Genomic DNA, 14323 nt, shown 5'->3' with positions numbered 1-14323 from the left:
GCGCCCCCCTTGCTGGATAAACTTTCTGGGAAAGAAAGCACGTCAAACCCCCCATATTATTGGTTTAGCTTTAAGATTATTGAATCACGTGTCAATTACCTTCCATGTATATATGATTTTCACTTCATATTGCTATATGACCTTTTCGGCATTTGACTTGAATTGCAGATAGTGGCTTCAACAAACTAATCAATTATTGATGCATGTCATACAGTAAAGATTACAGTCGAACGCAAGGGCAGATGGGGACGGGAAATTGGGGCTATTATGCTCCCCAAAAGGTGGAATGATTTTTGAATGAAAGAAAAGTGATTGCAGGGGTCTGTGTTCTTTCCCCCCCCCCAAATAAGTGTAGAAAGCTCCAAAAATGTACCTTCATTCCTCAGAGAGGTCATAAATTTCATGAAAACATTTACAGATCCCCCTAAGAATAATAAGTTTAGCTACCGGAAATGTGGTTCTGGGTCAGACCTTGGGCGAACACGTAAATAACCAAGTTTCAGTCTCTGACGGCCGGAACTGCCCCTTGTTGTGCTAAGTCACCATTTAATCTTATTAACGACGCGCGTGCTTTGGATTTACATTTTCAAAACGGCCAGATTTCACCCAGAGATTAATGTTGGCTACATGTAAATCCTGTGAGACTTTGCCTCTCCATTATAAGGGAATACTCATTGGTTGTCCTCTCCAATTACACCTTAGAAATGAGCCATGAGCGTTACACGTGTTTGGAAAAAAATGTAACAGGAAAAGACATTTAAGAATTAACGAATAATTACTGCAAATTTCACATAGTCTCTTTTAAATATAAACTCCTGATGATTGTGCAGGAGTTGCCCAGATGGCATTTATTTAATACTGAAGTTCAATCTTAACGTGGTAGAGGTTACAGGCTTCTAAAATTCGTCTAGTATATAATAGAACATGAAAATTTAAGAGCATCTTTCGAATATTTTCATTTCTCACACCATAATCATTCAGATGTTTATTGCGAGCAGGATTGTATCATGTCTTAGAAGTGCAAGCATCTGGGTGGAGACCTCATCTTTGAACAGTTTTCACCGAGATACCCAGGAAACTCGAAAAAGCTTGAGGAAGTTGTAACCTTTAACTTCATTTTGTTTTGTTCTGATTGGGGTGATGCCACTATTCTCTTTTGTGCGCTGCTGAAAACGACGTTGACACGAAAACCGGAAGTCGTGTACCCAGAGATGGGATGGATAAAAAGAAGGATTGCCCACCCCCGCCCAATTCACGGACGCAAAACACCTCCAACAGTGGGCCTTACGAGAAATGCCCTTGCACTTCCCGACTTGGAGGACCCGTACAGAAGATTTTTATTTCAACAGCGTGCATCGTGCCCCGAGAGATGCGGAGCTGCGGAGACCAAGGGTGAAGTGTATTGTTCGAAGAAAGACGACGACTTTTCTGGAGACAGCTGCCGAGGGGTGTTATGGAGAGGCGCGGTGGCATCAAGACAGACAACACCCACAAAACCTAATCACCTTGGGTTCATCGGCCTACATTGTGACACTTTATAATCATGTTTGGCAAAAAGTCCGGGAAACCTAACACGCTGAATGACAGAAACAGCTGGATTTGTTTTGTGACGCACCGCCAAATCTTCTTTTTTCTTCGTGAAGATACTTGACTTCATGATTAATGCCAAAGACACGATATACTTGAGTAATACGGAAAACTGGTCAGGAGGCCCAAAGCAGGGGCTGCGCTTTATTATTTTGCTTTTAGGTATTCTATATAGAACCCCTGCGTATTTATAAAAAGTCCAAAAATTTATTATCAAACATGACACAAAACATGACACATTTATGAGATCGACAGAACATCGCCTTTCAAGTTCTGTCAAGAGAAAAACGAGCCGGAAGGCTGCCAAACACAGATATTTGAGGACTTTTCCATTGAAACTCCCCACAAGAATTATGGCAGGAAAACAAAAAGTAATAATGTGAGAATTAAAAAATAGACACACCAAAATTTAATAATAGATGTGAAACAATTCAAATTAAGCAATGAGCAGAGAAAGCAAACCTGTTTTTTCAATAATGATTTTCAAAGTTAGCATTGTTATTTTATTGTTTGGACTCTGCCAAATTTGAATATGAATACTTTTTTCCTGAAATTATTATTTACAATATAGATTTTGCTTTTAAAGAAACAATGTGAAAAGCAATTTAATCCCACAAACTATATTCTGACAACCCCACACCGTCTCTCTGAATTCTCTAATATTTGATTTAAATACAGTACTGGGCATCTCTATTTCACTGGGAATATTTCAATTAGCAATACACGTTCCTGTTTCAATTCTATTTTACAGTAGATAAAAGTGTTTACATTTAACGTATACGTAAAAAGCAATGAATTCAAGGTGCTGATCAATTAGCTACATTTAAGTTGGTTTAATATTGAAAATTCACAAGAGATAAAACAGACGACAAACTTTCGAAATATTTACAACAATACATTTGCAGTTGCTGGTTGGTGAGAGCGGAATTAAAAACGTTGAAAAGTGAACTTTTCTATTTACCTTATTTTCGACGTAGGAAAAACCTCTTTCATCCAACCTATCACAATTACATATTGCAAGCTCTTAAAAAGGCTTGCTGCATTCTTTGCAGATAATATACGGACAAATGAGATGTGGATTTATTTTTTATTTATTTTTTCTACACAGGCAAGTCAAATTGAAATTATTTTCCCTCTGGTTTCGCACCATAGTGTGATGAATGCGCTGCTTATTTTGCTTTAATTTCGTTGTACACACGCTCCATTGTTTAATTTCGTTACGGTAATAAACTGGTTCAATATTGTCGTTCCCTCTGAAAACACAAACGTTTCATACATTTGCCATTTGCAAGAATTACATACAGTTGCAAATGTTGACGGTCTTATTTGAATGCTGCAGGGTATCTCTTGGAAAATGAAACCAATAATAGATGTAACCAATATCTGAGAATTAAAATGGTGTTTGCTGGGAACATCTTACATCCCCAAACGGGACCAAAAGGGCAGTTAATATCCCTTGCGAAAGACAGACATCCGTTGACTTATGCGATTTTGGGCCAATCTGACAACAGAATGTTTATGTAATTCGTGAAGATAATTAAAATATACTCTGATCCTTACAACGGACCCGGTACACAAAATCCTTTGTCGGATCATATGTTCTGATTTCGTCTCTAGTACATTCAAATATTCTCACCACTGCTTGTCCTGGTACATGGTAAAACGTGTTGTCGTTACTTCTGATATCAAGTGTGAGTATATGAGATCGCGCACCTTCGTACGAATATTTCTCATGATCTGCTGAACTTCGGTAGTTAAGCGATAGGCTTATTTTTTCCCAAACTGTTGCTCTTTATGCATTATACTTTATTCAGTCTGCTGGTCACGTCCCCTGTGTTTGAACTTGCAAAAACGTATGCTAATCAATTAGGCTTATGTTGTGAAGGTTTCATTCTGATCGTCTGCTGGTCATCCAGGTAGTGGGCCTGTTAGTCAAGTCGTCGAAACGTCTGTACGGCGTTTGGACAATATTGGTATTATTAGTCAGTCTGTCGACAGTTTGGTTAGCAAGGATGTCACCGTTTCAGTCGTTCAGTCAATGAATGTGTCAGTCATTTGGGGGAGAGCGCGGAAGTTAACGTGCAGTCTACCAATCGATCGGGTAGTCAGTAGGATGGTCTTTCAGCTAATCAATGAACCAGTCTAAGAGGCGAGTCAGTGGGTGCGTTCCCGGGGTTACTCCAGCTAACAGGAGCAGGATGCGCATTACACTCGGGTGCAAGAGTATACCCCCCTCCCCGTGGGTGGTACTCTAGCTGTTCGAGCACTAAGGAGTATACTCATGTTAACACGAATAGCTTGCTCGAGCACACCCACTAGTCCACTTGCGAACTACTCACGGCATAGATCGTTCACTGAGCAGACAATGAAATCAGCGGGTAGATGTAGAATTGGGTCAGCTAGGAGTCGTTGGAATAGCGAGTCACCCACTGAGTCTGTCGCTTTCTGAGTCCGAGTCAGTCAGTTAGTAGATGGGTGAGTTGAAGTGTCTGCAAGTCATTACATTTTCGATTTCGTAGGTCGGAATCAGTGAGCCGCTCTTTCGGTTGGATAGACTCTCATTTGGTTTATCAGTCGTTCAGGGAATCAGCCAGTTGGTCGGTCAGTAAATCAGTCGGCAAGTGGTCAGTGGATTTGTAGGACAAAAAGGCAGGAATCAGCGAGCCATTGTGTTAGTTGTCGTGGGCCAGCCGGTCAGTCTGTCAGTCAGTTGAAGCATCAGTTAGGTTATGCGGGCAATTTTGGTCAGTCTATGCTGGTCAGGTAGGCAGTCAGTTGTCAAGTCACACAGACTTTTTACTAATCTCCTCATTAATTCAACACACCTGCCAAATTTTGAATCATCTCTTACACGACCAATTTACGGTTCATCAGTAAAATGATCAATTTTCAATTGTTTCAAGAGGTATACTCGTGTTTCTTTCGTTAAGTGTTTCATGAAACAATCCTCACAGAACAAGATTGTCATTTAAATTTTTTCTTCAACCACTCAACCACATTAAGCACTTTGAAACACTGAAAATGAACCGACAAGCCCTTTGAAAGCCCTCTATTTGTTTTCTGACAGAGCACTACATTTTTAAACCCAAGCATCATCCACAACTATTTTCTAACGTTCAACACATTTGTTTCTTATCATCTCTACTCACTACTCCAATCGAAGATTCAGTTACTTTAGTGAGGAAGTTTCAGAGAGAGCGAAAGACACAATACATGTCATGCTCTCGATCTTTTCTGGTAATCACACCTGCCTCTCTCTCATTAAATTGAAGGTTTAATCGCAATGAACATGCTATTTCTGTGAACGCCACTACGTAAGCAGGTAGTCGACGCGTCAGGTTGATTAAGTAATGGCAAACATTATAATCACTGATAGACACTCTATCATGTCACAAGAGTTTGAGACACAACAGTTTCGTAGATAGGATGAAATGTCTGGGAGAGGGAACAACAGATGCACACACATTTTTTCAAAGGGGACTCTAAAGGCAAATTACTTGCAGCTTATAAATTTCAAAATTTTAAATCCGGGAGACTCCAGCCTTCCACGCCCCTGCCCGCAGTTGAACCACTTGACGCTGGGAGTTTAGTACAAAATGAGAGTCTTCACCGTAAGTCAAAAAAGAAGCAATTCAATATTAAAAAGATGTCCTCATTAATTAGGCTCAAAACACGCCGGAGATATTCCTGTAAAATGATATCAATTACAGTCATTGCTCTTACCTCAAATATATATGAAATAACCATGTTAAAAAGATTTTCCTATCTCTTGGCGCCTGTATTTCCAGCCACTTTTCTCTAAACGGAGCCGTTTGGGATCTCCTTACATCGGTGGAGTGACGGGTTCCTCGCTTTTAATTTCCCCGGCCCCTTCAGATCCCGACGAGTTGATGACAGTTTTCTAAGAAAGCTTGTGCCAATGTGAAAAAAATTCATTATTTCTGCAAAGTTTCAATCCAATCTGACTAAAAGCTTTGTTGAATCACCCTGTCAGATGTGACAGACAGTGCATAAGCAATAGCCATTAAAAACGCAAAAAAGGGGGGGGGGGACTGTAGAGCACATGACTTCTTCAAAAACATCTTCAAACATTGGTGTTCCAGGAGGCGGGAGGCACTAGCCCCAGGATGATGGGAAATTGTTTTCAAAATGAGCAAGAAAAGATTATAGGAACAAAATTCAAATAAAAGAGAAGAATGGATAGAATGATAATTTCCGTGAAAACGCCCCTGAAGTGGTCTCTCTACTTCTGACTGTCAATCTGTCTCTGTAAGATGCTTCCCTCCCCAAAAGAGAGCTACCCTCCCCTTTTGTGTTAACGCTAATAAGTCAGAATTTCATAAAATTGATTTCAAAGTGACAACAAAATTTTACTAATGTTTAAAGCATAACTCGAATACTGGGATTATTTGCTGGAGGCAACCCTTGCCAACCCTGTTTGCATTACCTCCATTGTACCTTTTAAGAAGCCGAGCTGCACCAGTTTACCCTCGTTAATTTGAAAGGTGAGTCAGACCTTCGTGACGTGTGTGACTCTGCGAGCCGGAACTAAACTTTTCTCGCAACATCACATTTCAACTGTTGTCTTGGTTGCCACAATCACCATAATCTGACTTAACCAGGCAAACCTTGCCAGGAGAGTTCTCGCAATGTTGCTTGGACACAGCGCCCGATATCGATTTCGCTGTTTGTTTGACCAGTCATTCACAGCTTTTTCAAGGGGACTTCCTCTACGAAAACGAGTGACCATAGGCTGGTTATTTTAAGACTTACAAAAGTAATTATTCACAACCTACAATGAAATGTGTGATTAGGTCCAGAAAAGTTTGACACGATCCACTGTCTATTATGTCAAGTTAATAAAGGGCGGGAATCCGCTTTGTGTTCAATGTAAATGGAACCATCGAATAAAGACTTGGTAAGTAACAATTAGTAAAAATTTGCACAAACTATGAAAAATTCTGATTACAACAATAAGTATAACACCTGTATCAAATTCGATGGCTGATTAAATAAGAGTAACGAAAAGTAACGGTACACAGAGGGCGGTATTTCAATAACACATGGCTTTTAACGAGCCGACGGATATTATACAAAGAAATATTTAGTATATCATTGTTTAGAAACAACTGCAAGCCCTTCCTGAGGCCGAACCTGTCCCCTTAAAAACTATGTTCCCATCCTCAGTTGTTTTTCTTTCTTCACAAAGTACCTCAAGCTCAGTTGTATTATTTTGTTTGTTTAGAATTCACAAAACGTTATTGATAACACTGTCGAAACATTTTTCATTCGATTAAGGTTCCGAAATTGGCAGGTCATAGGTATGACGTTCTATGTTGTATTGCACGGTACTAAAACGTTGTATCTGCCTAGTGAATATGCCAAAATAATTGACAATGACATTGGAGAAGTAACATCTACCATATGGTGGCCCGTGGGGACCGTTTGTGTCCTGCATTTTGTGCAAGAACCTTTATAAAGAGCAATCGATTTTTGGTTGCCTAAATTGCTTGTGCAAAGCTTAGGGGTAACAAGACAAAGGTCTATCCATTGCAGCGCCCTCTCTCGCCGAAGTCATAATATTTTTGGCCGTCCATAACGTATTATTACCTCGAGGAAGGCTGTTAAAATCTGCGTACAATATATTGTTTTAAGGCAGTCTTTTTTATGCGTTTCTGCTTGGGCCCAAACACTTAAAGTTTAGCACATGCCTTTTGAAACGGAAAATTGATTATTTCATTTTTTCATGGGGAGTAAATTAAAATAAAATATAAAATGGCTGCGAAATATACTAAACCTCACATGTCACGGATATGAGACAGTCAACTCTCCGTGCAAATAGGGAGTACCGTTATATCTTTTCTGAAAGCGTGTTTGCGCACTACCAAAAGATGTAAAAACTACTGCTTTCGCGCAAAGGTATATACTAAGTTTGAGGCTTCTTTTAATAAAATCGGTCATTCACCGCTCACCCATAAATACTGACTTACACCACAGTGGACGTTTAGCTTCTATCTATGTGCTGTCAACAGCGATAACATTATGGAACTCATAGTACAAGCATGAATGTTTCAGTATTTGCAGAGAATTAACTAAGAGGAGTCCTGGTGCGATGGGGTACTCTCCTCACCGCTTGTGGCGCTTTGTCAATCGTCTTCTCCGACGATTCCAACCCGGCGCCCAATGTGCTTAACAGTGACCACAAACTTTTTCATGATCAGCGCAATACACATAGACGTGACGGCCATGCCGACGAGCGTGTACAAACAACAGGCCAGCAAACTGCTTAGCTTGTCATCAGGAACATAATCTCCGAAACCTATCGTCGTGAGCGTGATGAAACAGAAATAGAAAGACTGGAAGAGATTCCACTTGTCCATGATAAAGAAGAACGTGACGGCACCAAGGGCGACGTAGCTAAAGAAAAAAGCCAGGACTGGGCCGATGGGGATTTCAGCCTGTTGGAGTGGATCAGCACCTGGATCGTCCGTGTCTGTGGATTCTGTGTCACTGTCGAATGTTGAAGTCCGGTCCGAGCCCACAGGAGTCGTGCTGCCCGACTCTCGGCCTTTTCTTCTCCTTCTTCGGGCGCCCCTACTGCTTCGACTCCGCGTGCTTCCACTTTCTGATGCTGCCATTCGGCGGCGGCGTTGGCCACGAGGATTGTGCACACGGTCACGAATGACACCGCGATCGTACTCACACAACAGCCGCACCTTTTCGTGTTTGAGGGCGGGAATAAGTGTCGTGAGGTCCTCACGGCTGTTCCCAAAGTCCTTATCATACGTTGCCAAGCGAACGGCAGTTGCTTTGTCCAGTATTTTTAATTGTTTTGAGTGAAGCGATCTTAGCGTAGGCGGCGACATAACTGGTCTTTTTGTCCGTAATTTTTTGGGTGTACCTTTCCTTCTCTCGACAACTCTTAGCTCTGCGTTTTTCCGGTGTTTTGAAGACCTAGACTTGCTCGTTTTCTCACCGTCTTTTTTCAATTTGCTTTTAGTTTTCTTCTTCGTTTTGCCCTTTCCACGACTATTCTTGCGTTTGTTGAGATCAGAGGCACTACCGATGACCTCTGCGTTCAGGTCGTCCACACTTTGCGATTCCTTGGATAGGAAAACATCATTCTCTTTTGGGGAATTGTCTTCCTCCTCTGCAATGCCTTCCATGTTGAAGGATATTGACCTGCGCTCCTCTATCTGGCGTAGTTCGATGCACGAGAACTGCCTCGGAGGTAGACGCTTTTCGCAAAGTTCTCCCAGAGCGATCGAGGAAGAAGCACGACCCAGTCTCTTCTCTTCATGATGATCACCGCTTTCCTCTATTGTTATTGCGCAATCAACCTCAGAGGACGCTGGCCCCTTGTTTGTGCATGTGGCTTCCCTTTGCAAAGGTTGCAACAGTGGCGTTGACGATATGCTCCCTTTGCAATCTGATTTGTTATTTTGAGCAGGCTTTGTCCCAAATTCCATTGACTGCTTGTCATTTTGCTTTGTGGGCTCTTCTTCTGGTTCCGGCTCGTCAAGGTCGCTTAAGTCATCAAAGTCATCGTCCATGTCGGCTTTGGGTGCCTTACCTGCGATAGGCTGTTTCAGAGGGGCCCCCAGGGGAAACACCTCTGGTAAGGACTCAGTGGGTGAAATACTAAAGTGCACGGGGCCCGGAGCCTCGGACATATTAGGTTTATTGGCCTCCTCAGAGAACATCTCAGCATTTTCACGGGTATCAGATATTTTGTCTTCCATTTCGTTCGACTCAGCGTAAGACGGTGGAAGGGGCGGCTCACTACGAATCAACTCCATGTTGACGGACATGGGGCGGCCCTCTCGGTACGGTTCAGTGTCCACGCGGATGGTGGCTTGGCTTGGGGTCTTCTTCACCGGTCGAGACTTCTTGCCCTTGTTGCTTCGGTTGCGGTTGGAGCGAGTTGATCTTGACGAGTCCTTGCGAGCCATTGCTGTCGATAAAGAAAACGTGGTTATTTGTGATCAGGTCTAATGTTTACCTTTTTTCTAAGGGAAGAAAAAACGGCACTTCAGGCTGATAATAACCCAACCGCGACCCTAACCAAACAACTAGGTGAACAGTGCGTCTTCAAGCAGAAAGACCCCGTCTTCGTGAAAGGTTTTTGGGGTTAGAAGATACCCTAAATTCAATAGTGTTAGAAAATATCACATAAATCGTTCTGGAATGTTGTTTGGTCTGACAGCTAGACTCAGAATGTAGCCAGTGACCTAGGTTGTTTGCATCGATAACTCTGTCCTCGCTTTCCAAGCGGTAAGAATGTCCTAATTCAGCCTTTTTTTTACTTCAAATAACCAGTGAAAGATGAAAAACACAAGCTGGTGACTGAAGACCTTAACACTTTTAACGCAGTAATTAAAGCGAATTAAAAAGAAAAGAAAAGGAAGTTTACTAATTAATTCAAAAGGACATGCTCCACAGATCCAAAGGAACGAGGGGAATATTATTGAACAAAAAAACGCAGACGTGTGACAGCGCCCTCCGCTACGTGCTCTAAAATAATGTTCTCAGGCGGTGCAGTATATTGCAATAGCGCCATCTCGCGGTAGTGTAACTACTCTGGGCGATTTTATAGACCCGCATGTTTACTATAAAATTTAATAAATTTGGAAGATGTGTTAAGGCTGGTTCATACTACTGGGGAATGCAAATGTTAAGCGAATTTAACGTCACAAAAGATCTGCCCATAAATGTTGTGTAAGTTGAAATGTGTTAAATTTTGGCGAATTCGCTTCACAAATGTTTACTCTTATGTCAAAAATTCACATTCACTTTCACGCCTGGTATGAACCTGCCTTAATTAAAGCGAAAATCAATTGCCATCAGTTTTGAATCACTGCACGTCATACAACATTCTTGCTTGTCATCTTGTCTGTGAGTAAGAACTTTTTTGAATTCAACCGATTGTAGTACATTGTAGTACTTAGAAAAAAACTGGCCTGCTGCGACTACAAATGGGTTTATCATGTGGATTTTTGGCCAGAATATATAACGCCATGCATCGTCCAAATTGGCATTTCATACCTCTCCTTCGTGCCATTTTGCGAGCCCTTTTCCTCGACCGGCGTTGTCGACACCTCATCCGTACTCGTTGGCACAGCCGGCTGGTATACATGATGTAGAGCAGTCTGGCAACGTTGGCTAGGACCCGACCCACATTGGTTAGCACCAGCAGCATCAAGGGTATCCCTCCCATCGCGTAGAGAATACAAAATATCTGGCCAGGTATGGTGACAGGTGCGATATGACCGTAACCTTTGTATTGAAGAAAAACAAGAGAAATTCTTAATTTGATGATACAATTTCCTTTTGGGGCAAGTCACACCAGACCAATTTCACAAAACTTTAACTGGGTGTAGGTCAAGTATATTTATTGCAAACAAACTGGACTGAGAGTGCAAAAAAGTACATTTCCCCGACTATTTGTGGAAAGTCTTCAGAAAATTATTTGAAAATTGAATTTACAGTCGTCTTCTTCGCAATAAGCCACTTGTACATTTGTGTGGTTGACTTGGTTTTATTTTTTCAATGTAAATTCGTAGTTAATGCAAACCTGGAGGTTTCCTTTGCAAACCAACCCGAAATTGCGGACAAATAGTAAAATTGCTTAATTTTTGATACTTTACACAGCCAAAAGAAAAAGAAGCAGCAAGATTCATACAAGTACATTTCTGTCCACAATTTAGTATTTCCATTTTTTAATGGTTTTATTCATTTTGATGGTGGGTCTACATTTTATAATGGACGCCATATTTTGAAAGCAGACATTCAAATCTCACCCTTTATCAATAACCCTGGTAACGGTAATTTCTAAAAAATATCTCAGCGGCTCCCTTGTGTGAATAGCAACACTGTAGTTGCTGGTATTTCCCGTAAAAGAAATCGGCTTTGTTTATGCAAACTATAACATAAAACCACTTAGACAGCTGGTGGAACAGAAGTGGACTTTTTATTGCGCTCCTCTGACTTTTTATGGCTCCAAGAGGCGCGAAGCGCTCCATTGCAGTTTATGTACCATTATGAATAATAGATCATTTTCATTTGTGTCGAAATGAATCGCATAGCAATGAAATTAGAGGCAGCTGAATTGATAAATAATGCAAATGCAGGGTGTCATTCCATTCAGGAACTTAATTTGTGTCGCGGTCATTGGGAAAGTTGTACGCTAATTTGGATCCCCTCTCATTACATTATTTTTTCACATTTGAGTCAAGTGCTGCACAACGTTCAATGTTTGAATTTGAATTTACGGATTACCATTACGTGTATTTCCTCTGTAATGGCGGAAATGAGAACCAGCGCATTTCCCCAGAAATGTGGTCAGTTTATACCATCATTTACTAGTAACTTGAACGAAATGAGCAAGAAAGGAGCCCGAGTACAGTACCAATTTGTTTTATTTTGTCAGTCAAAATTTTCATTTTCCCAAAGCACTGGTATTCACGGTCTGCGTATTTTTGCTGCTTTACTTGGTATGAAGGAAGCCTATACAGTACATGTAGGTATTGTGCGCTTCATGAAAAGTATGAGATAATTTGTGTCAGCTTTTACTTGGTCTCTTCATTGGTCTTTTGTTTCGGACACGACATTCATCCCTCCGCTTTAAAAATGTAATGTGAGAAAAAGAGGCATTTTATTTTCATTTTTGAGCACTGCTATTTATTAGGTCCGTACACCACATTTTTAAAAATTTTTACTTTTCTTGTCCCTTGCCAATCTCTGTGTTGTTCTTTTTTCTTAAATATCTGATCGAATAAATGATAATAATAATAATAAAAGGATGTGCCCCGTTTTAAGTAACAGGGGCACTTGCAAAGTTGATATTATTTTTTGAAGTGATTTGAAAAAAATGTATAAGAGTCATGTCCCTTTTCAAAATACATTTATCGCACAAAAACAGAAACCCAGTTGTCCCACATGGGGGGGGGCTATAAGACTGGGCACAGGTACAACTTTATAATTTACCACTTTAATGCTTTGAAAAATGTTATTTTCAATTTAGTTTAGTTTGAATATTTTCCTTTATTTCACCTAATTACTAAAACTTAACGCCTGAAACTGCATAAGTGTAATGTGCGCCAAAATGTTCAGATACCTTATTTGAGATATTTGCTTATCAGTTGTTAAAAATGACTGGTCTTCTGACAAATGTCTTTATTTTTCTGAGCAATTTTTGTTACTTTAATTCATCTTCCACGAAAAATATAAGCTTTCAAAATTCCACACTATTTTACTCCATTGCTTCTTACTTCCACCAACACTATGTTTTCTAAGTTTTTTTATGTGACTTATAAGAACCAGAAATAATTGGGGGATGTTGTTGTTGGAAAACGATGGAAAAGTGCAAAAAAAATATGGCAAGACAGTGTTTAACGTTTTTGTAATATGAAACCGTTATAAAAGAACACCTGTTCTGTATAAACGGTTTGCACGTAAATTGTTTTTTTATTTGTAAGCTTCTTCAAAAATTTGTGTAAGAGCACACTATGCTGAATATTTGAGATCATCTCTTCACTTAAACTAATGTATAAACTTTGCTTTGTCACTCATCAACATTATTTAAGCACAGAAGGAAATGGTGCGCGAATTGACATCTATTTTACATGCATTTGAAAAGCCAACTTCATAAAAGTATTTATTATTAGACCACGGTCATACATGCATTGGAACAGCTATAACAATACTTTGTGTATCCGATAACATCATCAAGTCAGCTACAGTTAACACCACACCATGTAAGTACGACCCATTTCTTCTAATGGTGTGTTTTTCTAACAGCAGGCGCTGTCCCGTTTTCATCTGTCTCTATTTTCTCTACTGTATAAATTACCAAATTGTCCGAGGACCTACCCAAGAACGTGTTTATATTCCTCCCCGCAGGCTCTGTAAACGATATTCGACCTTCCCTTACCAAGACTGCAAGTGGATAATAGGGGTTAATAACTCCAGCTGCCTGCTGAAAATGTTCAGCGGCGCTTTTAATGACTGGCCAGCACGCTGACATTTCAGCGGAGCCAGCGTTGGCAGTTTCCATAAACAGTTGTATATTTAGGACATTTTAATACAAAGGAATGTACTTTTCTTCATAGACGTTAACAGGCAAATTACTCTTTGTACATCATTCAGGATTGCCAGCATATTTAGCGTTCGATTCTACAAGATTTGTCTGTGACATAAATGTAATGTCACCTCATGCAGAAGCTGCATTGATATCGATAGCAGAAGCAGAATCCCTTGCTCTTCGTACAGTATCAACGATCAATTATAGTTATGTATGATCTGCAGTTATACCCTCTCCAAAATTCATATACCTTCTATCGCCATATCTTGAGGCTGTTTAATGGCTAAAGAGCTTGAAACGGAATTAAAGTGGGATCGCGATTTACCGAGTATTCCCACAGGGAAGAATTTCGGGGAGCTTTCCTATTCAGGCTCTGTGAGGTTTAAAGAAATAAAGATGACCCGTTTTGATATCAATGTTCAACTAACACGACTGGCATGTGCGTTTTCTTGCTAAATCTCAAAGTATCTCGACCTTAGATCAGGTAACAAATGTTTCAGTTTTGTGAAGTTAGAAGCCTAGATATTTTGCGTATCAAAACGCGTGTCCAATGTGTTAACGGTGAAGATGGGTTATTGGCCTCTCCAACAGCACTTCTAGCTAATTTGCCTCGTCTAGGTATGTGCAAAATTAGCTTAAGCCCAGGCGCGCTGG

At 40.5% G+C, this 14323-nt stretch overlaps 1 protein-coding gene across 1 annotated transcript in view; it reads right to left on the bottom strand.

Annotated features, from left to right (window-relative positions):
* Window positions 1-869: 869 nt before the first annotated feature.
* LOC110991222 (uncharacterized) overlaps window positions 870-14323 on the bottom strand; it is a 47782-nt gene continuing 34328 nt past the window's right edge. Inside the window, exons 2-3 of the mRNA XM_022256493.2 lie at window positions 10633-10863; window positions 870-9541 (exon numbers count right to left, since the gene is read on the bottom strand). Of these exons, the coding sequence (XP_022112185.1) occupies window positions 7734-9541; window positions 10633-10863 (2039 nt within the window). The 3' untranslated portion in view covers window positions 870-7733. The remainder of the gene's footprint in view (window positions 9542-10632; window positions 10864-14323) is intronic.

This window comes from Acanthaster planci, linkage group LG03, assembly GCF_054643075.1.
Source record: "Acanthaster planci isolate LZ-2023a linkage group LG03, COTS_SCS, whole genome shotgun sequence".
Lineage (NCBI taxonomy): Eukaryota > Metazoa > Echinodermata > Asteroidea > Valvatida > Acanthasteridae > Acanthaster > Acanthaster planci.
This window is presented reverse-complemented; position numbering and strand designations above follow the sequence as displayed.